General features: G+C 37.7%; 1 protein-coding gene across 10 annotated transcripts in view; it reads right to left on the bottom strand.

Moving 5' to 3' along the window:
* PPARA (peroxisome proliferator activated receptor alpha) overlaps positions 1–24,913 on the bottom strand; it is a 44,729-nt gene extending 19,816 nt beyond the window's left edge. The window contains exons 1-5 of one of the 10 annotated variants that reach the window (XM_075760571.1): positions 24,660–24,913; positions 23,640–23,836; positions 21,107–21,228; positions 1,432–1,508; positions 798–1,044 (exon numbers count right to left, since the gene is read on the bottom strand). In XM_075760571.1, coding sequence (XP_075616686.1) covers positions 798–1,005 — 208 coding nt within the window. In that variant the 5' untranslated portion in view covers positions 1,006–1,044; positions 1,432–1,508; positions 21,107–21,228; positions 23,640–23,836; positions 24,660–24,913. The other 9 variants (XM_075760592.1, XM_075760609.1, XM_075760584.1 and 6 more) reach the window with 9 other exon arrangements.
* Positions 24,914–25,290: the final 377 nt, after the last annotated feature.

Below are 25,290 nucleotides of genomic sequence, written 5' to 3'. Positions count from 1 at the left end.
ACAGCCTGGGAATTGATTTAAAGTAAGAAACCCCCAAACCAAAACATTCTGATTAACTTTCTGATTGGTTTACATTAAGTGCTTAAAATGGCTCTACTACTGCTAAGAGATTTGTAAACGCACCGTTTCAAAAGGAATACCTTACTGACATGATTGCAGTGTCCCATACCACTTCAACGATTTCCATTTTGATGTCTCAAACAAAGCCTCTCACAAAGATCTTTTGACTAAAGACTGTGTAATGTATTAGCGCTCTGAGACTGTTACTTTAACCAGGGTAGAAGTCATTAGCTGAACAATGCTACTCTTGACAAGGGGGGAGAAAACAGCATGTTCAAAACATCAATACACTAAAATATATTGGAATTCTAGGTGAGCTTTTAAGGATTAGATTATAATTTTTTGGCAAACATTTCACAATACTTTTCAAATATATGTGATTTGAAGAAACCTTTAAAAATGGGGAATTCCTTTAGTGCACTATTGTGACTTCCTATATGACTACAATATATAGTAACTTCTTTGCTAGTAATAGTGATTTTTAAAAGTTCTTTTGAAAAAGGTGTTGATACTAATGATGATTTAAAACAGCAACTTTACGTTACAGTGATTTTCCAGTGACATTTGTCTAATAAATTAACTTTAGCCTTAAATATTTTAAGACAATGCTATAATCACTTTACATATTTCTAGTGTCACTTAGTCATAAACAACAATTATTGCATTAAAAAAGTTTTTAATTTCTATCACTATATACTTACAAAAGAAAGTTTTATGGTAAACCTAAACTGTCTTACCTGTTATAACTGATCCATCAGATCCTGGACCATTTCCCAGTGACTGGAACTCTGTTAAACTTAAAGGTCCAGAGCTATCATCACCTAGAGAATGAGAGAGGTCTTGAATATTCTCCATATCTTGTAGGAACTCTCCAGATAAAGGGCTGCCTATATCATCCTCCTCCAAGGGAGTAAGGGGATAGAGCTGGTTTTCAGTGTCCACCATTTTGATCAAGTAAAGCAGTCACTTAAACTTCTTCACGCTGGTGAAAGAATAATAATAAAAAAAAATAAATTCCTGTACTTACAATTAGAATATTTTTTTAAAAATATCTGAACCAGCTAGACCACACTGAATACATGAATTCTAATCCAATAGTGAAGTATTATACAACATTCTGTTGCTCTAGAAGCTTTACGCAACATGAATCATCAACAGGACAGGGAGAAAAAAAATAATCCCCAAAATACTTCAATATGAATTGAGGTTACGACAAGATCAATCTGTTGATTGTTGTTTTCTCTCTGTTGCTGATAAAAGTTACATATTGTGTCTCTATAGCAGACATTAGGCACTTTCCACCAAAAATTATAGAAAAATATCAAATATCAATATGCATACATATTACATTTGAGCAGTCTTTTCTCATCTTATCTAACAGGCTTAGATATGTTGATTTGGTCCTCTGTTCTCATCTCTTTTAAATTTGTTCGATAGGTCTTATGACACTGCAGAGAACAAAATACTGTCTTATACTAAAATCTTCATGGAAGTGGGCCAAACTAATACTTTTGGACTTATTTCAGCAAGAGTGCTCCAGCATTTACAATCCAATATCTCTGTACAATTCCTAGAGTTAGTTTTATTTCCTACAGTGAGACAAGTTTTAAAGATACTTCAAAACTAGCCACCAGTGTCATCGACTTTGAGTAACAGCACAGATTCCTAAGAAAACATCACAAATTTTAATTCTTCTACTATCAACTTGTCAGGAATTAATAAATGTACTGCAGAATGTTACTACTGCTGCATAAATACTCTGCTAAAAGAAACTCATCTTTTACACAGGGTAACTAACACTTGTGTTATACTCAGTATGTGTACAAACACGTACTGCTGCGGTCTTGTCCATGCAATGAATATTCATAGGCATTTAGAGGAGCTCTGTCTGTTACTGTGGTTACCGCTCAGTGCTGGCTTTTGCAAAGAACACATATTCACTGCAGTTTATTGTGAAGCTTGAAACTGCCAATAACTGGCTACATGGGGATATACAAATGCTGATTTTACAATAAAAGTGCTATGTTATGACAAAAAAAAATCTTCCTTGATGTTATTTAAAGTTTTGAATACCAAGTAGCTTGATTCCTATGATAGTAAATATTTTATATTAAGAAATCAATCCTTTTCTTAGATAATCTGTGACAGATTCATCCTATGAAAATCAGGCATTTATTCTGGAGAAAAAAAGTCTTTTTTTCGGCTATGTAATTGGCCAAAAGGGTACAGTTAAAAGTAATACAAAGTGCTGACTACTGCTTTACATACTAATAACAAAAGACAGCCATCACTTGTATTCAGTTACACAAACAAACCAACCTTCAAAATGTTTTGAAGCGAGATATCTACAATCAAGCCTTTTATCCCCACACTGATGGCAAAAGGCTGCCTTCAATTATATTTCCATAACTTCATAAGGTATTATACAGATGTAACGGAGGGCAGAATGACCTACTCTAAAGAAGGCTAAAAGTTATGCTTGTAACAACCTGCAATGTGCACAGTTTTTAAATTATTGATCTTTCAGGTGCACTTATCAGTGCACACTGCTACTTCTTTCTGCTGTTTCATGAAAAACCAATGGTGCATATATATCACTCCTATAGTGTTTTCCAATGTGTTCATTACATGACTGTAAGTCAAAACAAACAATTAAAAAAAAATCTGTATTACATAAGGCTTTCTATTCCACAATTTGAATCCTTCCAGCTAATCAATGTTATTTAAAGTATATACATTAGACTTGGCAAAACTTTCTTTTGATTTTCAGAGTACCCAAGTTTTTTAATTGTGATACCAAATGGCTGAAGTGGTACATTCTATGTATCCATTCTTCATTTGTAGCCAAGTGAATAGACCTAAAAATGTTAAACCCTCAGGTACAAGGGGAGATTGAAATTGTAGTGTAATCATAAACTCTGATGATTAGAACAAAACCATATGTTTTATATATCCTTAGGAAATTTATTACAGCTCTGTGCACCATTGTACCTGTTTTTGAAAGAAACTATGTTAAGGCTAAAAAAAAAGTCTACTTAAACAGTGTCTAGTTAGATTATGCTTCCTGCAATTCATGAAAATAATACTGTTATAGTATTTAGGTTGTGGAGCAATTTTTCCAACCCAAATACCATTGTTGAGCAAAGATACAGATTTTTTTTCCCCAGTGCAATAGCTCACCATGTACCTGGAAGGACAGAACTAAAGGTGTAGCGGACACAAAGACATAGCAATATCTAGACCTTGTACTCAATTTTACTCACTTCACACACTGAAATGGAGTTCTTTATGAAAGTAAACACTGAAGATTTCAGAATCTGTCCAGCATAACTGAGATGACAAAGTTTTCAGAAGGTTCATTGTATTTTGACTATTAAAACTAAGCCAAATACAATAGACAGTTCTGAAGGCTGAAGACTGAAAGCAATCACAAATTATAAAATCAGATAATTAGAAATCTGATTCTTATAAACCAAACTAGACAGAATTCCACTCTCCCTTGAGTAGGAAAAAACCCAGATGCCATCACTATTACTAACTGGCCATCTCCTACTACAAGTACCCTTAGTAAAGATCTATTTGCCCAATTTCTTTTAAACAGGATAGGATTAACTAAAAAAGGAAAATATGTTCTATAGCACATGGTGTAGCAAGTAAGAGTATCTAGGAGCCTAAGAATGGGAATTTATCCATGATTTCTAACACCAGTTACAGACAACAGATACGTTACTGTTGATTTTACTTGGATATGTCACACTGCTACTCTATCACTATGCACAGCTTGGCTGTATTTAAAAATAACAGTCAAATTAAGTTTTCCAATTTGATATATTAAATACTCATTAGGACATTGTGCCAGATTGCCAGCACTGTAATAGAATATTTATAAGCAATACAAGAGTTTTCATGCACATCTCAACTTCCTTCTGAAGGGATCAGTTGAAAGGCTGGTGTAGCTTTTATTTTAAGAGCATCCAAGCAATACAGATTGTGATGCCTAGTTATTTTACAATGTAACAGAACATTATATTGGAAACCAAAACAGAATAACTTATTTCACATAGAGGACCGAAGTGTAATTGCTATCAGTTATAGTCCCTACAGATTTTCCATAATCTAAAACTATTTAGTAAAATAAATTCCAATTGTCACTTTCTTTTGAAGCTCAACAGTTGTCCTGTCTCCAAGAATGACCTTCGTTTCTCTTAGAAATCCTACCATCTTGTAAACTGACAAAATATTAAGAAATATCTACGTTTGATACTCATAAGCCTGTCAGAAGACATAAAATAGAAATTAAAATGATTGTAACATACATGACTATAGTTACTGAAGAAAAAAACCAACAACAAACCACCACAGGAATTATGTGAATGAGGACTCTAAATAAAAGACTACTTAAAAATAAAATAATTAGCATAATGCTTTAGGAATGCACGGTTGCACACCAAAGGAAAATGGCACAGATTATTGTAGATTATCTGACAAAGATTTTATTACTAAACCATCTGCATTTATTCAGAGCAATGCTTCCAATCTCATGAAGACTCAAGATGCAGAGTAATTTTGCAGATGTAGAATGCATTTACAAAACATTACTTTCACAAAGTAAGAAAAAGAATCAACTGCAAACATTTCTGGTTAACATCATCTGTTATTCTTTGCCAATAATTTCTATCTTTAATATCTTTGTACAATTTCTTTGCTGAGGCAGCGTGAACCAGCTCAGTAACACCTGGAACTTTGTTGTTAGTTGTCTTAACAGAGTCCAAACCACTACATTATGCACCTGATATCCCTGATACAACTGGAAGATAATATACTTCTGTTGAGAAATGAGAAATCACTTTTACGTATTTTATTTGTGAAAACAAAGTTAAATTGCTATCCCTGTGACATGGCTATTTGGTGGTGAGGGAAAAGAGTAAAGAAACCTAGACATAAACTGGTTTTGTAAAGATAACCGCAAATAACAACTGTTCTCCGACAATCCAAAGGAGACGACCAAATCTGTCTCACTAAAGAGCCATCAACTAAAAAAGGAAGGAAAGAATTGTGGAGCATATGATCAGCACTGCTCCTCCAGTGTGCTCTTCATGACGCTCTCCCAGGGTAAAGAGAGTTATTCACGGCACAGAAACATTATATTCCTCTGCAGATATGTAGCACGAGTACTCTGCCCCAGGATAGCTGGGGAGGTTCCAGGAGGCATTAGGCTCCTTGTACCCATTACTTCAAGTTCCCTACTGAATCACCAACATCTCTCCAAGTGTGACTTCTTTGTCCAGCACAGGTATTTTTAAAATATTAAGTGAACACTGACGTCTACCTTGAAACAAAATAGGCATTATTGACAAGAAAACAAAGGAAAGGCTTGATAGCTGAACTCTGAACATGGCAACAGCTTTCAGCAGCGCGCCTAGTATTGCCCAAATTGCACCGTGTTTTTCCACTTTTACAGTAAATATTTAAAATTCAGCAGTCTTTTTAGCTGAATTTATGTATGAACAACCTAACAGCTAGTGAAACATAAGTTAAGTGCTTATTGTTTTAGCTTTTAAATTACGTACCCTTTTGTACTTTCAAACACTACTAGTAAATTACAGCTGCTAATCATTACAGCTCTTGTCAATGGTTAACTAGCTACTTTAGCAAGCATAGCCATTACATAACCATTTCTGAAGACTGTAAGAATATACTAATATTTTCATTACTGAAAAAGTAATAATTATGTCTTTTTCATAAGCACAGGAAACCTTTAAGTAGAATGTCTAGTATTCATACAATAAACCGTTTGCCTTCTGTCTTCTCTGTATTTTGTGCATGTTTACACAGACGTACGCTTTCATTGGCAGGTTTCATTTAATGCACATTGATCCTTGCTTGTATGAAAATCAAGCTTCCAAAATAAAAAGGGTAATGAGTATGAAGTTCATTTCAGTAGCATTCACAGAGAGTGTTTTGCTTTACAAAAAAAACCTGTGCGTGTTACAACAGTAGATGTGGTAGGTGCAGCGTGATCATTCCACTCAAGCATCTGTATAAATCAACATTTCTTCTTACTCTTAAGACTTTTGAAAAATTCTGTGCCACAAAGACATTGGCAGAGGATTTTCTCAGTTCCCCATACAATATTTTAAGTCTCTGTACTGCCTTTCCTACACCCACATACAAACACACACAAAATAAACTGAAAACAGGAGACTATGACATAGAAAAATAACACGATTTCATGAAATTACGGTTTTAAGGATAAATAGGTTTTACTGGTGGTCTCTCACAGCCTGTTATCTCTGAAATATGTCTATTTTCAGAGGAAGTCCTCCTTTCCCACCACCACACTGCAAATACCCAATGAGTAACTTACCTATAAACTTGAAACAGGTCTTAAAGAAATCACAGATTCAACCAACCTAATTAAAGAGCATTTGGTTATTTGCTTCATTTTTGGAAAGGGATGATGGGAGACTAAACCCCTGGCCCTTCCACATTTAATACTTACCACGCTAGGGATAATCTCTGTAAGGAAGCAGGTCTCTGAGATGCAAAGGTCTCTGAGAAGCAGTAACAAAGTCTGGATTTACTGCATAAACAAATTGATTGTGTAAAGGGCTTGCTTGCAAATATCAAAGTTAAAGTTGAAACAATCATTACCTCTAGGTCACTTTGAGAATGTTGTGGCTGAACACAGCACATTTAAGACTAGTGACCGTAGTAGATACTTTTAGAAAACTTAGGTGAATAGGAAAAGCCTGATATTTCCAATATCCTGATTCAACATGTAAAAACCAACTGAAAATAAAATTTTGTACCTAAAATATGAAGTCCAGTCTCCTATCTGGGAAAGTATGCATGTTTTCTCCTCTATCCTGTGACATTTGATTCAGTTTTCATACTTTGTTATCTTACATACTACTAATATTTTATATTTTACAAAATATTAAGAACCTAAGACAAAGAAAATTTACTATGCATGAGATGAAAGATTTTCATGAGCCATCACTTCATCAAGACTGTCAGTTGCATCCGCCCCAAAAAAACCAAACAGAATAACTTTGTATTTTTTCCCTCTGCATTGCTGTACTCCAAGATATCATATGTAACTTATAAGCATCCTTGCCTTTAAAACAAAACAAAATTCACATACGCTGATTTTGAAAAACTATACTAGAATTGCAAAGTTAAGCTCTTAAAAGTAATGAAAAATCCCTTGATTATGCTACCTTATTTTTTTATGCTCTACGGTAGAATGTACATATATACTGCACAATGTTCTTCTTTCCCCAAATCACTCCCCTTATAACTGAGCAGTGCATTAAACAGAAGTGGAATTACACAGCTTGTAAGGCAACCTGGTGTATATTAGTCTGCAGCAGGAAAAAAGCTGTTAATTTATTGGTTGATCAAAAAGGAAGAACAACTTTGCCCAAGCACAAAGGGAAAACAGACAATCCTCTTTCTCTGATCCATAAGAGCTGGAGGAACATTAAAGGGTTTCTTGGAGGAAGAATACAGGGCACAGAGGCAAGTCTACGGGCTTCAGAAAGTGGGGGCCATGATGAGTTTTACTTTCTTCCCCTGAACGCATTTATCTAATTGCATCAGAAGATACAGAGATGGCACACTTCTAATCTCACATGGGAAGAGCTGATAAAGCTTTGAAACACTGCAATTATTTTGCCGATTGATGTTAAATGTGGTAAAAACAATATAACAATTGTTTTGTTTGTTTTATATTACTCAGCCAAACCCAAGTAGAACTTACTGAGCCAGGCAGCAGCATTTCTTTGGTCCCAGGATTTTCTGTCCCATTGAATTTTAAAAGACATAATCCAAAAAGAGAGAGGAAAGGCAAGATTTTCTTATTGAAAATTGACAATTTTAATCAACTTTTCCATACAAGCATACTTTTAAAGACAAGACTAAACCAGATGAATTAACATGTTGTACCAAGTAGGTCAGCAATAAGAAGATGCAGACAAGAGCAGTGCTGATTAATGACAGGTCAGGTGCAAACAGTACCACATGAGTGACTATGTAAATCACACTAAGCAGAAGTATTCTTCACCTAGATGTACTCCATCAGACTGTCAGGAGCATATACGATTCTTCCGTGTTGCAGCACCAGCTCCTATTAGCCCACCACAAGTCAAAGAAAAGGTAATAAGGCCAATCTGGCTTATTTAGGCAAAGTGTTGAGATTTTTAAATTAAGTTTATTTTGTGGCATATGCAGAACAGACATTTTCCAGCTTCAGAGAGAGGTATAATGATGTTGCCAGAAACTCTTCTATCATGCAATATACATGACATTTGGCATGCAAGTTCCCACTAATTTAATAAAAATCTCAGTTCTTAGAATGTCACTGTTTTGTTAGTTGTTCAGTTATTTTTACTTTGAAAAAATAAGGAAATTACTTAATAAAATTATGAAATATAATTTACAAATAAGTACTACAAATCCACAGTTTTCCTGGTGCAGACCGCTTTTAAAAGAACATATGCAAGGAGATACAGACCGCTTTTAAAAGAACATATGCAAGGAGATACTAACATAAGCAACACTGCCATGTGGCAAGAAGAGTATTACCAACAGCAAAACATAAGATCAGGATACAAATGCTGTAAAGAAAACAAACAATGGTTGTCAAAGAGGAGGTAGCCATACTAAAGATGGCTACCTCCATGAAAGCCATGAAAGATTTCTTACATATTATTCAAGTGCAAAGCTGCCATAATGCAGAATCCGCATTAATGGAAATGTAAGGCTCTAGGAACATCTCTTTAACATTTATGTCCCTCCCAAGCAAAAATCTAAAACCTCAATCTGTATGATTATACAAACGCTCAGTTAAAGACAAGACATACAAAGTCATCTTGGATTGCTAAACAAAATACTACCGTATGTCTTTATGAAAGAGAACTTTGAATTGCTTATAATTGCAGTATATACAAAGACACAGTTAAAAATTTAGCATTTGCACCAATATCACAACCTACAAGGACCAAAAAGCCCCAAATACTTATTGAAATGATTGCTTAACATTGCTCAGCTACAAAAATTTGGGCAGATCCTACACAGAAAAGAGAGAAAAAAGACAGGAAAAAAGCAACTAATCAGCCAAGGAAGGTGGGGAAAGCAGACTGAAAAAATACAGAGAGCAATGACATAATCATTGACAGTCACTATTCAACTACTCTGCAGTTACTGAGCCAGCTTCAGTCCCCCCTGTTGGCATCTCCCTGTAGCTTCTTTCCAAGATTCAGTGGCACAAGATAGAAGCTACTTCCTGGGTCCTGACTCTGAAGTGGAGTCTCATTGACTAGAATATAGTAAAGAAAGATAAACAGGACCACTCATCTCTCTTTTAAATGCAACATTTCTGCCTTGAAACTACTCCACTGCTTTCTATACCTTCATGATTATATATTCACGATTTCCTCCAATGTTTTCTTTCAATTATGTAACACATTCATTATTTTCTAAATAGTTCTAAAAATTGTTTGTTTTGCCAAGATTACTGTTTAAGAAGTAACTAATAACAGGACTGCAACATAACTATCTCAAATATCATACCCTCTCAAACAATAGACACAATTACTAATGGTGAAAAAAATTACAAAGCAGAAATTAATTTTCAGCAAACAGAAATAAGAGAGGTAATTCATCTCACCTAATGTCAAGCACTACACTTAAATGTTTGGGTTGACCAGAACTCAATGGACTTTCCAGAGCCATGACTGATCTTTGAGGCCATGACTACAAATTAAAAAGTGGTACTTTTCGATCAGATCACTTCCCTGATCCAGTTCACTGCAAAGCCTTACAAATATTTGTGCTGGCTCAATGGAGGGAGCAGAAATAAGCAGTTTGTGAGAGGGATACATATGCTGCACAGCCAACAAATAAATGTGTATGTGCAGCCTGAATCCCCTCTGAAGAATCCAGTGATTGTATCAACAGGCTGGACCTGTAAACTGGGTACCTACATTGCCTGAAGGAAAGTAGCCATGCCTTTTCAGTTTCTGATGAATGCTGAAAACTGCTCTACAGATCACACAGCATCTCTATTAGATTAAGCAGTATCATTTTTTGACAGGGCCATGGAACTGTCATACAGGCCAGGGAGATCATGCACATCCTGTAGTTATTCACCATCCTTCCAGCAGTAAAACTCCCACAGAAATCCAGTAAATGGAAGATACAGGCATTTACTCTGAGTTGAAACAACATGCTCCAATAAATAAACACATAAATATAATAAATAAATAAATTAATAATTCTAATGCTGGAAACTCAAGCTGCAAGTAGAATCTAACTCAAAGAAAGACTTCAGCTGCTTGTAAAGAATAAAACAACATCCTAGAATCAAATGGCTTTCTAAATTTTAAATTCAACAAGCCTCTCAAGAACCTGGTAACTAGGAACTCGGTTGAGAACACTTTACACTGCCTTTATATTAGACCAGAAAATATATTTCATCGTATCTGATCCACAATATTAGACTAGTCAACCTCTAGCAGACAGAGCTCAACTTAAGGTGTAAAGAAATACCGCAGGTATTTCTAGGTTATCATCAGTACAATGAGATCTGAAGCCCGTCTTTAAATTAGTCACTGCTAACCCCTTTAACAACAGGAGACAGATTTGACTTCATCAGCAATGGGATGTAAAGGTTTTGCAACCTTTGCCTTCAGGCTCCAGAGACAAGACTTACAGGTTTATCACCTCAAGTTTACATCTATCTGAAGTCACGCTTGCTTTCTTCCACATAAACGGACATCAGATGCATCAAATGTGACATTACTCAAATTTGCATCAAGGTCCTTCTGATAAAAGAAAAATCTATTTTCCCTACCTCATTTCTGTAAAGAGTGGAGATTGAGTTGTTGCTTGAACTGCCATCAAGCTCAAATAGGTTTGAGTCTGCATAGAATACCAATATGATACTGAGATTTTTTGGTTTACTTTTTCTCCTCAAAGTATGAGTTTTCATATCCAAAAAGTGAATACTTCAGTGGTTTCTGCAACTGGAAATAGGAAGGCTTGACTTTTTTTTCCTAGTGAAAGATTAACTGAAACTAAAGTCAGAAGTAGCTATAAGTCAAAGTAACGCTTTCAAATCTCTTTTAAATCTGTATCTGTTGAATCCTCTAAAGAGTTGACTAGTCAGGACTTCAATATCAGTCAATAGTAATATTAGTTAACAAACTATATAATATTATAGTAAGGTTACTGGTAACCTATAATGTTCTCCTTCACTTTACTGTTTTCTTCAGGAAGTGTTTTTGGTGGAGTCTTTTCTTTGTTGAGTTTTTTTGTTTGTTAGTTTGAGGTTTTTTGAGGTTCTGGGGTTTTTTTGGTTGGTTGGTTGGTTCTGGTTTGTTGGGGTTTTTTTTAAACTACATTTATAATCCAGTCTGATGTTCAGATGATTCCTGACACTAAACCAAGCAAGCGTTGTCAAAAACTTAAGTGGAAAAGTTTGCGTTAAAGTCTTTAGTCTTGCTTCAACTTTTATCATTGAGATGCCTAGAAATCCTGAAAAATTGGCAATTTGCAATTATTTTTTTCTTTCTTTCTCTATTTATCCTGTTTCTATATCTACTTTTACAGTAAATAATGAGCTCTGACACAGTTGAGAATCTACTACAAGCTTAATTTATAGAATAAATATACTATTATCAACATGATATTTAAAGAAAAAAAAAAATCAGCCTGAACAACAGGAGGGGGGGTAGTTTATTCAATTTATTATGTTCGTTATTAATGCATGTAAAGCAAATATTCAGACTGGAGTTAATACTATCCAGTATTTTTGAGGCATGACCATTGAAGGAAGTATATTTTGTTAACAAGAGATTCAAAAGAACAAAAGGAATTTTTTTTTCCTGCAAAAAACTAAGCCATGGCAACATCTTAGTAACCACTATGTTATAGAGTACTCTCTGTTCTCTGACATGTGCTCTCTTTCAAGTTCAAATACAGTTCCACAAGTACTACTTACAGCTCACAACAGTTTCTAATGAAAACTCCACTTCACTGTTATATATACCTTTAGGCTTGCAACATATGAGGCTTTGGGCAACATGGTCTAGTGGAGGGTGTCCCTGCCCGCAGCAGGGGGTTGGAACTAGATGATCTTTGAGGTCCCTTCCAACCCAAACCATTCTATGATTCTATGATATACCCCCTTTTTCTTTTCCTCTCTCCAAAAATCTCCAGGTTTTGCTCTTTATCCGTTGTGTTTCAAGATCAGTATCTCTTCAAGTCACTGTTATATTCCACTCAAATTATTTCATACTTGAGCAAGATTCAAATGATTACACACATTAATGATTGAAGCACAAATCGCTATGGCTGCTAACTTTTACAGATTCTAAATTCTTCATGACAACATCTTATAGGCAATGAAGCAAAAAGAATATACTGTTTAGCACACAGATGCTCTGTGTGTTTGCTCAACACTTACATGTCAAGATCACAACTACTGAGAAACGAAGATTTGACGCATCATTTCAGAGGCTGTTTTCTTTACATGTACATTAAAAGCTAGGATTTGATTTATGATTGATATTTGAACCAATGCAAGGTCACATTCGGACAAACACAGCATTTATGTATTTGCTATTTGATCCAAGATCCAAGGTCACGTTCACACAAATGTGTCATCTGAGTATTTGCTATATTTTTATTACCCCGTTAAAGAACTCAAAGCTCTCTTACTTTCCCCATGAGTCCCAAAACTCCTTACACATTTATTTGGAAGTCATCTGTTTTTTTTCCAAGTTGTGCAACACTGTACAAGGGTCTGACAAGCTAATTACATAAGCCAAGATTTGAATTGATTAACAGTTAGGGATACCTCAACTTCAGGAATCAGTGCTCAGATTGAGGCTAAAACTGGTTGCATAGTATGCGCAGAACTAAGAGATTATTTTAAAAAAGGAACATACCAAAAATCCCACAAAAATTGTTTTATGAACTGCATGCACTTATTAGATGTCCTAAACCAGTTTAGATAACAAACCATTATCAGTTTTTTATTTTCTAAAAATAATATGTACAAGTAAGTTTGAGTGGTGAAGTCAAAGTTGATTCCAACATGTACAGCATTTACAAACAGCCTACGCATCTGTCCTAACATGCTGCTCACTGGAAACCAGATCCTTAAGACTAAATTGGAATGTTGCAATTGTTTCCTTACGCATGTGATTACGGCATCTCAGATTATGCAAAGGGGCTTCTCAACAATTTTCTAACTATACTCTGATATTCTACAGAGACTTCATTTGTTGAAGGATAAAGATATCTGAGGGTAAAAAGCAAATACAAATTGCATTTTAGTGTGGTCACTAAATTATTATCTCCAATATAATCAATTTTTGAAGTAAATAAAACGTAAGCCTCTTGCTAAGTCTCCTGCAGAGTACATTTTCGCTACATATGGTAAAAATAAACTTCAGAGGGTAACAAATTAAAGACATCTGTGCAACTAAAATTGTCAATTAAAATTATAATCTAATACATACAGAGGCAGTGCCAGGCAAAATTTTTGGCCATTTTCCATTAAACATATTGACTGTGCTGTTACATAAACCTTTATAACTCTGAAGTTTTACTTGCTCATGTGTTTGATAAAACCCCCTAAAAATCAAACAAAACCAACAAACCCAGCAACATACATGACTGATCTATTCAGAAAGACATCATAACTTTTACAAGCAAAGCTGTCTAGTAACTCTTACTAACAAATGTGAAATTTTAGACATTCTGTATTTATGAAAAGAAATAAAAAACAATTTCCACTAACTTAAAGTCGAGCAAAGATTTTGATGCACTTTCTAAAACTGATAATATTTCAACAATCTTTAGGGTTCATGTACATGTACGGATACCTTAAAATGTGTTCTTATAAACTAGGATATAAGAATCCCTTTTGTTTTATATCTACAGACCTTTATGTGTGATAGCAGGACTGGTAATAACATACTCTTTAGAACTTAGAATCCTTGCTGTGTTATAAATAAATATACCTGCCTTAAGTTTAAATTTATAGTAAAATGAAGGATAAGAAATAATTAACTAATCTTTTGTTCTGTGAGCATATTTGTTATTCCCATATGATTTCAATCTTGCTTATTCTTTGACAGAAGAGCACAGGAATGTTCCTGTGACATAAATACTTCAACTGAATACATATATATAATATATATATTATATAATACTAATATTATTATTCTGCCACACAATCTAATATTTTACAGATACCAAGTAGTTTTGAGTTTGATCGGTAATTAAATTTTTGTAGTTGTATATAATTTTGTGAGTTTAAACAACATGATAAAAGCTTGGGAGCATGAAGTTGTGACAGTACACAAATTTGAAAGGTAGAATTCATAGTGGTATTTACTCTTACCAGCATTAACACACTGGGAAAAGAGCAACTTTGGGGAGAAGAAATAAAAAAGCTTTAATTACTGTTGATTTCCTCCCAAAGACATAAAATTTTCATACCATTGTCACCCCACATCGTCCTAGCACGTCTCCCTGCTCTTTCCCCTTCTCACTACACTTAAGTTCCCCTTCCCCATAGAACGTCCCTGAACTACCGAGCATGCAAACAGCAAACATGCTGTAGCTGGTTCAGAGCTGCGTGTTGCAACTGGCTCGCTAGTGCTCCTATGCTGATTGGCAATTGACAGGCCAAACAGAACAGATAATTGTTGGATTCATATTGCATCATTTTGTCAGTAGGGTCAACAGTGTGTTTTCCTTTCTACTTTCCAATTGCCAACTTGAATAAAAATTACAGAACTTGAATGGCTTTGCAACTCCTCTGTCAAATTTGACAAGACGTGCAGGTTCAAAGTTATTGGGTGTGGGGAGAGGGCAGCAGACCATCTGGGATATACCTGACTCTCTTAGGTAACGAGACTAAAAGAGATGAAAAAATAATCCTGAAAACAGTTTTCAGTATAGCAGTTTTGGAGCATAACTCTCTTTCAAGATAGACCTGGACTTTTGCCCTGCCCCCCCCCCCCTTTTGCCTTTCCAGTTTGCTTTCATTATTTCTTTTATATTTACTAAGGTTTGTAGAATATACAAAGAATACAATGGGTGCCTGAAGTTATGTCAGTGCTTGGGAGTATTCTACAATTTTCCAGGGTCCCTCAGTGACTCCTAATCACACACTTTATTAAGATAATTGGTTGTCCTTGAAATAGTGGTTAAAAATTCACTTTGGATGACAATTTCTGACCTGTGGGCAAAAATACGTGTTCTTACAGACATCTTAATGGCAACATTCTTCCTGAATAAAGACCTATTGTTTTGGAACAATACTTTTTATTTAAAAAGAGAGAGGGGGAAAAAAAAAGAATTAAAATTACTTAATGCAAAAAAATTGAAAGATGGTTTGGACTTTTTAGCATATTGGTTTAAGATTGTGAAAAGCTTCACTTGAATCTTACCTTCAACCACAAGCAATCCCCCCTTTTTAGAACACCTAATCAGAGACAACTTCCCCACCTGGCAAACTCCCAAATTTTGCTACCTCCATCTCATCACACAGGTCCTGCTCAAAACCATTGAAATGAAAAACCCCAAATTTGCATCTCTATCCGCTACTACAATAGCTCTCCTAGCCATGACCAGCATTCCTTTAAAAGGAACATGACGCCTCAGCTTTTTCATTTACAGCTTAAACCTCCACATCTAAGCTGAGTCTCCTTGTTTTGGCTTGGCACAGAAGTCCAGTTATTTTGGCATCTGATGCTGCACCATTTGCTTCAAAGATCAGCAACAACAAAAAATATCTTTCTGCCTGAAGTATACCTCCTTTTCAGTCTCCAGCACTCTCCCCATCCCCAAATCTCAGGTTTCGGTTTAGGCTTTACCCTGGCACACTCAGCTTCAATACTCTTTCAGCTGTCCTATCTCTTTCATAAGCCATGTCAACCCATCCTCAGATCACCTCCTGCATCCCCTCAGGATACTCTAGTCTTCTATCTCCACTCCTCTAGTATCTGCACAGCTGCACTCTTCTCACCATCTGCAACCCCTTGCATGATTCATCACCAAACATAACAGACCATGATTATGCACTATTTGAAAAGCTACAGTTGAATTTACATCTGTTTCTGGAAAGGATTCAAGAAGCCTGAATTCGCCTTCTTAGCAGAAAAGAACACCACTGTGTTTTTTCAGTGGTTTTATTTCACTGATAAACTTTATTCCCTTGCCCAGACATAATAAAAAGACATATTTGATAACTTAAGTTCAGCTTAACAGAAGGATTTATATCCTATAAAAGAGAATGATGCTCAGACAAGATACTACAGATTTAGGTCCCTTCTGCTTGCAAGTGTATTTTTAAAAATTAATTGACTAATCCTAATGGCCTAGCTTTTATACTCTTCTACCAGTAGACAAAATCTAATGTCTTCTATAAACAGCACCTGGAGTTGTGCAGTTTACTTATTCTTCAGTGTACTACAATTTTACTCATTCTTTCAAAGTATTTTTACAAGCTCTTGTTGCTCAGCTATTACATTTAAATAAATAAATAAATAAAAACTGCTAAAAATAAACTAACTTTGATTTAATGGCATGCCACAACTCAGAGTTCCCAAAGTGTAATGTGAAACAAAATAATTTCACTTTTTGCTGTTGCTGGGGTTTTTTTTTTGTTAAGAGAAAGGCCTTCAGCTTTGTCCTAGTAATTTAGAAATTCCAACCTTAATAAGTTTTTCTTTGTGATAAACGTATCACACAAAAACAAAGCTTACATTGAATTAGCATTGCTGACAGAAATCTTGGCAACAAGTATGAATGCAAGGAATCTACATTTTTTGGCAAATGGACATCAAGTACTTGTACTTCTAAGCTACTGACATGTCAGATAGAGGATATACTTGGGACACATGTCTTCACAGTTCTAAATCAGGTCACTCGCTACAGTATAGAGATCACAAGCCTCATACTCCTGCACAAAGAATGTAAAAATATAACCAATTATTTTCCTGATATCTAAGCTCTCTGGTCATCCTTCATATGACATGAATGGTGTCTACTCATCGGTTTGACAGCCCCATATTAACAACAGTATCACCATTGCTGCCTGCCTGCCACCCCACTTCTCCCCGCTTCTTTTAACTAAGGAAGTGTCTGAATTGCAGAAAGCTGGAAGAAAGAAAAACAGTCCAATGAAACAGCCAGGATAAGAAAACCTGTTTAAAAAGTCATATATATGTTTTGATATACCAATTTTAATTCACTTTGTAAGGCATTTTAGCTGACTGAATCAGACTTTGAAAAAGCAGTTATAGGGACCCAGCCCTCCGCAGAGCCAAACTGAAGTTGTTGGTTGCAAAACAAAGTTACGTTAAGGGCACAGTTAGACGAGCCAGCTTAAGTAATGTAATAGCTCCCTGACATCAAAAGGATATCCCTTCCGTAGCTCCCTGTCATTGTCAGCCCTGCACCCTCCCTCTCCCTTCTTCGCTTCCAGCCACACAGCTCTGTCCTGCCTGGGCTGGCTCTCACAGTTGTCTGACCTCTCTGGCCACATCTATAATAGTAAATAAAAGAGGGCCAGAGCACAAGCTCGAGCCGTGCTGTTAGCGTCCTCTCTGACACCATTTTGGCCCATACCAGCTTGGCACTCTCCCAGAGAAATGCCCAACCACGGTCGAGGGGACAGCAAATGCAGAGCAGCAAACTGGTCTCCACTGGCAGTCTGGATGCAACCATGCTGTTTTGGGAGGAAGACTGTTATGTGTGTGCAATCCTGACCACTCTGTTCCAGGTCCAGAGAACAGTCTCTGGCATATTTTATTCCCTAGTGTAAACACAGCCTCAGTGAAACAATTCATCATATTAAGCCGGTAAAAATGTAACACAGGAAAAACATAAATAGCTAGAGATAGCTGAACAGACTCACTAAGGGGCAGCAAAAAGGAAGGACAGAAACACATGGATGGTAGCGAAGGAAAGAAGCATGAAGAGGGAGCCTGACTGATCTTCAACAACAGTTGCTAGATCAGATCAGTCCATGCTGTGTAACCACACCTCACGCTGTAAGCCTCATATTTGCAGGACTATGAGGAACACCACAGAGAGGGGACATCCTATCCTTTTTTTTTTAATATTTATGTGTGCATCCATATAAATGTATGTACACATGCATGCCATGTTGAAGAGAAATAAAACAAATGATAGCTGCAAATGGAGCAATTCTATATTCTTAAAGGATAATCACTATTACATTTACACAGGATTTGTTACAGGATTTCTAATCTTGAGAAAATGCAACTCCTTGTAAATTTGGTTAGAATTATGGGAGCTCAGTATGCTGGAAATCAGATGCCCAAAACATACATTTAAGCTGAACATTTGACAGCTGTTTGAAAATATTGGCCTATTTATGTACAGTTACATCTCTATGGAAGCACAGTACACAAAATGTACAGCTGCTGCTTTTTTCAAAAGCAGAATCCTGTGCTGCTTCTCTCTTAGTTACATATATACTAAAGCTGCCACTTGATTTGCTTCTAATCAGACTGGCCTGCTCAACTGCACACAACAGTCTTTTGTCCTGAGGTGGATAAGAATAAATAAATTTTATATATACATAAATAAAATAATTAATTTCAGAGGTAAAAACCAGTTCAAATTTCTTATGTGCTCTTCTTCGTGGGCAGCTATGTGGAATATGAATAAACACATTACTCCATTTTTAAATTTCACATATATACAGCACAACAATATAAGTCTACCTTACGCTCACAGAACAAAATTTCCAGCAACCAACTGGTCAGAAACAACCACAGACAGAACATTCTCCCATTTACATAGCTCTCATAATAAAGCCGCATCCATACAGCATCTTACACTGACAAAAAAAATACACTCAAAACCCCCTCACAATGCAGCACAATTGAATGTTTACCTAAAGACAAAGAAAAAAGATTTGAAAAAACACACTTAACCATTTTCAACTTTGCTGAGTGAACTTCAATGTCCAATATTCTCCAAAATCAGTCTCTTGATACAACATCCACCTTGTGCCTCTTCCTCCCCCTCAAATCCAAATGGTTCTGTATTATATTTTTCAGCCTTACTACTCTAGGGAACATTTTCCACACATGTTGAATAAAGATGCAAGAAGGTTTGGTTTTGTTTAATATGAGCCTGCACCTTGACTCCGATACAGTGTACTTAATAACATTATTGCCAAAGCAGTAACGGAGGCTAGGAACTGTCAACACTAATTCAAGTCTCCACTTTCAAATAGATTTTGCAAACAGACAAAAGTTGTTCTTACCATCCGAACACTCATGTTCTGGTTTAAATTGAGTATTTTCTTCTGTGAATTGTTATATCAATCATTGCCAGTTATAATTATTTGAAACAAAACAGGCATGTAGCACTCTCTGTAACAAAAAATGAACGGCAATACACGTCTATATGCAGATAATAGACCTTACTCAGACAGCATAATTGTGCTGGATGCATGGATACATACAAAAGACAGTAAGCCCTGCCTCCAAACCTTAATCATAGGCTGTAGAATAGTTTCAAATGATCCATTTTTTTGTTAAAGCTAAATAACATTAGGACAGATTGTGGTATCATTTTTCCATGCAAAATACATGAAACTCTAAACTATTCACATAAGTAAATGCTCTCAGCTCCAGGATTTTATACACTCATAGATGAATAAGAAGTTACTCAACCAGCAGTTAATTTACACACAGAACAGCAGCTCTGGTTTCCTTCTACATACTACTTATCAACAAACTGAAAATGGACTAATGAGATGATACAAAAATATGAAATACAAAAATATTGGACTAACTCACTTTCACATGTATTTCAGCTGCCTGGAATCAAATGCCAAAGAATCTTACAACTTCAGTAGCTGCCAGCTACTCTGAGTTCCTCAAGGCAGACACACTTATGAACAAATTTATTTCACTATTTGGAAAGATTAAGTGAATAATCTCTTTGTTTATATTTTTTTTTTAAATCCATGATAGTATATCAGTATTTCTAGGAAGGGATAGGTAATTTGCCGAACACTTGCAAATTGAACTCATACTGAGTGTTTCCACAGGCATGAGAGAACTTGAACTTAAAACAATAAATTTAGATTAAGATAGTACCACAGAACAAAATATGCCTGTTTGGTAGTTCTCGTCTTTCAGTCTGCAAAATAAAAGAAGTTTCTACAGCCTATGCTTACAGCATTTTAAAACACAGCAAACAACCACACAAACCAGTCATGTAACAATTAAGCCTAAATCAGGATTAGAATACCAATGAATTGTATTTTACCCATTGTATTAATCCGTGCAGAGAAGCCCTTCACTGGACACAGAAATTATGTTTCCTGAATACTTAAAAGACACATGCAATGCACTTATAAATAAATATTGTTTCATAAGCAGAAACTATTAGAACTGGTATGAGGAAGTGGAATCATATTTGGCAACATCTCAATGCCACATGCAATCTGGTCACACAACAATCTGTTCATATCAATTCAATGTTTTAAAAACATGCCAAATACCTCAATCTTTAAGATTGAGGTATTTTAGTTTTATTTTGAGGATAGTGATGATTTAGAGCCTAACCTCACTGGGTAAGTACTTTTTCATTCAGTGAATATTCAGCATTCTACTTCATAAAAAGTCATTCAATATTTAATTTTACACACCTGGGCCTGTGAAATGCTGAGCACTCTACTTCTAAAATATTAAGAATTCAGAATTCTACTGGATAATGGCTTTACACAACTTTCACATATAAGTCTAACACAGCACTAGATACTGGAACATAAGGAAATTTTACTTTGTTCCTCTGACTGTGCTAGTACTTTCCATTTATCAACTATATGTTTGCACTACTTGTTCAGATTTCTTTCCTTGTCAGTTGACTATACATTCATCACCCTTTACAGAAATTCTACCTCAAATGTCTTTTCTTCTCTAGTTGTTGAAAAACAAGGCTAAAACAGCTCCCAGACCACATATGTACTCACCACTTCATGCAGCATCTTACAAGGTTGAAACAGAAGTTGTTTTCCAGAATCTGTTCCCATTTCATGTGCACGCTGGTGATAACAAGTGGATCTTCATTAATTAAAAGCTGCTGACATTCTTTCTTAAAAAAAAAAAAAAAAAGTCAACAAAATTTCCCAGAGCTTACTATTCTAATTTTATATTGATATCATGTAATATAATGCTTTTTTTAGATTTCTTTATGTTGCTTCAGAAAAAAACCCACTGACATTTCACTTGGGCTAAAATTATTTTTAAGTGACTGAGGCTTTTAATACAACACCTAGTTGTACAGCAGGACTACAGTGACATCTAGCTTACTAGGGTATATGACTGCAATATCCCAGTATAATTCTGATCTTTTTTCTTCATACTAGAAAAATTCAAAAGCGCTCAATTAAGATCACTACAGTGAAAGCCTTGTGCTATTTTAATTATCTGTTACAAAGCAAAATACTTTTACCCATAAAGAGCATTCTCACAAACGTCCAAGTCTCTACGTTGACAAACTGTTAGCGTCATTATGGTTTCCGAGTTGCATGTACACACATGCCCCACAAGATATCTTTGCAACTGGCCCCAAAGGTAGAGATTTTTATTTTATATACAAGGCCTGTTAATTTATTTTTTTAAAAGCATACATAGCTATAAAAATTAATAATGCTTTGACTAAATAGACTCCCCTGTCCACTCAACTAAAAAAGGAAACAAATTAATGATTCGGGGAGATTTTGCAAAACAAGTCAGATTAAATTAAAAATTTTAAAATTAAAAAATGCTGTAAGAAAATATGTCTGTACTTATAATAAATATGAATTCAACTTTATTTATTTTCTAAGACAAGTATGGTTTTCTCTTCCCCCCCCCCCCCCAACAAATATGCCATTTGCAAGAGAAACAGAACTCGAATCTCAGCAGGTAAGCTAAAGCAAAGTAGTGAGACAAAAAGTGCTATTTCCAATTTTGAAATAAGAAGTTCTTCTAAAAAAATACTAGGAAAATTTACATTGCCCTCCTTGACTACTTTGGGTTAACAGCGAGCACTAGAATCTATTTTCTAGAACAAGATAAATATCCTAGGCCATGTATCCTACTTTCCTACTAACGTAGGACATATCTTCTCTAATATTTTTATAACACTCAAGACAAAAAATACTAAAAGTATAACGATACAAAAAGCACAACTGAAATACAACCCTTTTTCCATAGTTTAAAATTCATAATACCCTTTAAGAGGACTACAGTATTGAGGGGGATGAATAGAAAATGAAGACATTAAAGAACTACTGAAAAGCAAGTGAGAAAACTGCAAGGGTTTCAGAACAGGTTTATCATAGGTAGCCAAAACTCTCTATGCCACCTGATTGCAGAGGATGAGACTCAATATAAGGCATCAGCAGATTGATAAGAACTTTTTTTTGGACTATGCCAAGTGTTCCTTCCAAACATGGGAAAAGAAAGAGAGCATGCTGGCTACGCAGTTCTACAAACCTCTGATAAGGTCTGCGCACACTCTCATCTTTCTGAAACACTACAATGTGCTACTTAGAATCCAAAAAGTTGCCACTAAGAGTAACTAAGAGCCAATGGCTGCTTGATAGCTCATGCCAAATAACAAAGGTTATGATACTGGTTTAGCTTTGAGCAGACTTGTGACCACATCACATGCACCACAACTGCTGTCAGTTTCAGCATGAGACCAGGTAGCCTCAATATTAAGTCAGTGATTCAGAATTTATAAAGGAAACATTTTTTATAGCTTATCAATTTTGCTATCTGCAAAGACCATGCAAATTTCAACCCAGTAATCAGTGTTAGATGCCAATAACAAAGTCTGTGCATGTTCTATAATACAAGTACAATTTGATTAAAACTTTCCTTCCCAACAAACCTTACGCAGTATCTTTATTTGTGCAGTACTACTAAGACATCCAAAGCCACCAAAGTGCCAAACACCACGATTCCAGATAATCCTGTCTGACTAATCTTGTACGCCTTCCATCAGAGAGCTTAGGAACAGCTACTTGTGTCAGTGAGCCTGTGCTAATCTTAATATGAATACAAGGCAATACGTTTTAGCACTCCTTTCTATTACTTTTTGAATGCTATCTTTTTCACTTACTTTTCAGAAAGTAAGTGGACAGCCTCATAGGGACAGTCGAGAACATGGTTTTTCTCGTGAAACCACAAAAGCAAATACAGAGGGAGCTCCCAGCGACCCACTCCTCGCTCTAAGTGATACAGGACTCTCCTCTGATCAACGGACTGGTAAAAGCAATACCTGCCTGACCAAGCCAAGCCAATAGAGGTAACCTCCAAGCACGTATTTTCTGCCTAGCGCCCAAGTTCATTTCTCAAACCAGGTTAAGGACAATCCGAACGTGCTGCATTTAAGAGACATGACAATTGCAAAACAGCACCTTACATGATAGGACATTGTCATTGTCCTCCGTTTCCCACCTCCCAGCACCCTGAAGTGTCCCCACAAAGTTTCCAAGATGGTGCTTTACGTACAAACGCCAGCCTCTGCCAGAGCCGGTTCTCGCTCGTCCTTTAGCCCCCTTGACCCCGGGGCTGCCGCCTACCGCGGTCCCCGCACGGCGGGCAGCTGGCGCGAAGCCCGAGCGCAGCAGCAGGAACAGCTAAAGCATCTCTCCAGGCCGGCTAACTCCTTCTACTCGCTTTTGCCACCACCGGAGTTTCGCGGAGGGCTTCAAACCGCGGCGACGAGGTAGATAAATAAATAATAAAGAGAGAGAAGGGGGAGAAGAAAGGACAACTCATTAGCAAAAACGCCACTGCGTTAGCGAGGCGGGGGCGTCACCCACCCGCGCTCCTACCGCCTCCGCCCCCTCCCCGTGCCCTCCCTCCCCTCAGCCGCCGGAGCCCCAGCCGGGATGCAGGCAGCCTCTGCACCGCAGCGGACGGGAAGGGGGGGAGCGCCCCTAAGGCAATACCGTGCATTACTGCCGGCCCCCAGGCAGGCGGAGAGGTGCGGCCGCCCGCCGCCGCTCGGCACCCATGGGCGCGGCGGGCCGGGGCCGGGGCCGGGGCCGGGGCCGGGTCGAGTAAGGCAGGCGCCGCCACGTCCCCGGCCGCGATCAGCCTTCGGTCCCGCGGGACGCCCGGCTCTCGGCACACGCGCGCCCAGCGCCTCCCAGCCGCCGCTGCCGGCGCGCGAGCACCCTCTCGCCGCCAGCCTCGGCCACCGGCAACAGCCGCCCGGCGCTGTCAGCCCGACGGGGCGGGGGTCGGGGGCTGGGGGGGGGGGTAGGTCGGAGGAGGGCAGAAGTACCCCGATCCTGCGCCTGACTGACTCTGGGCGGCAGGGTGACAGGTACCGGAAGTGAGGTCGTGGCACACACCTCCCGCAATGGCCGCGCGCGATTGGCTGCGCGAGCAGAGACCTACGCCGGGCCGGGCGCAGCGCGGGGGCACGCGCGCGCCTCCACCTCATCTTCCACCCCCACCCCCCCCGCACCCCCCTTTCCCCTTCCCGCCCCCCCGGCCCCTCCGCGCGCCCCGGTGGCTTACCGGCGGCGCGCGCGGAAGGAGCCCGGAACCGGCGGCGGGGAGGGAGAGGCGAGTCTGAGGCGGTGAGACTTTCCGTCAAGGGCGAATAAAGCCCCGCCGAGCGGAGGGGCGGGCCGGCCGCCTGCCTGCCTGCCCGCCTGCCCGCTGAGGGGCAAAGTCTGCGCTCGCCTCCCGTGAGCGGCGGGGCTGCGGCCGGGACAGGCTGTGGGAGGGCGAGCGGCCGTGCCCTGGCCCTCAGGGGAGGTGCGGAGGGGCCGTGCAGGGACTTCTCCTTTAAGGCGGCCCGCTAAGGAAAGCTTTGTCGTATTTAGAAAGTAACCGCGGGTCACGGCTACAAAGCCAAGCCCGAAATCCTGAATAAACCCCAGCAAACCCCTGAACAAGGCTTTGTAAAGGGTTTTGGCTTCCTCAGGCTCTTACATCTTGGAAAGGTAACCAGGAGCATAAATACAGTGGGTTTAAAAGGGGGTCAGCTTCTCCCCCCACAGTCGATTTCTCCTCTTTGACTGCTTCATCTATGTTACATTTCTTGATGATCCTCGTAGATTGTGGTCATCTCTGTACAAAAGATATCACTAGCTTTTTTTAATCATAAAATTGCATTTTCACTTTCACATTCTCACTCCATTTG

Source organism: Balearica regulorum, chromosome 1 (assembly GCF_011004875.1).
Source record: "Balearica regulorum gibbericeps isolate bBalReg1 chromosome 1, bBalReg1.pri, whole genome shotgun sequence".
In the NCBI taxonomy this organism is placed as follows: domain Eukaryota; kingdom Metazoa; phylum Chordata; class Aves; order Gruiformes; family Gruidae; genus Balearica; species Balearica regulorum.
This window is presented reverse-complemented; position numbering and strand designations above follow the sequence as displayed.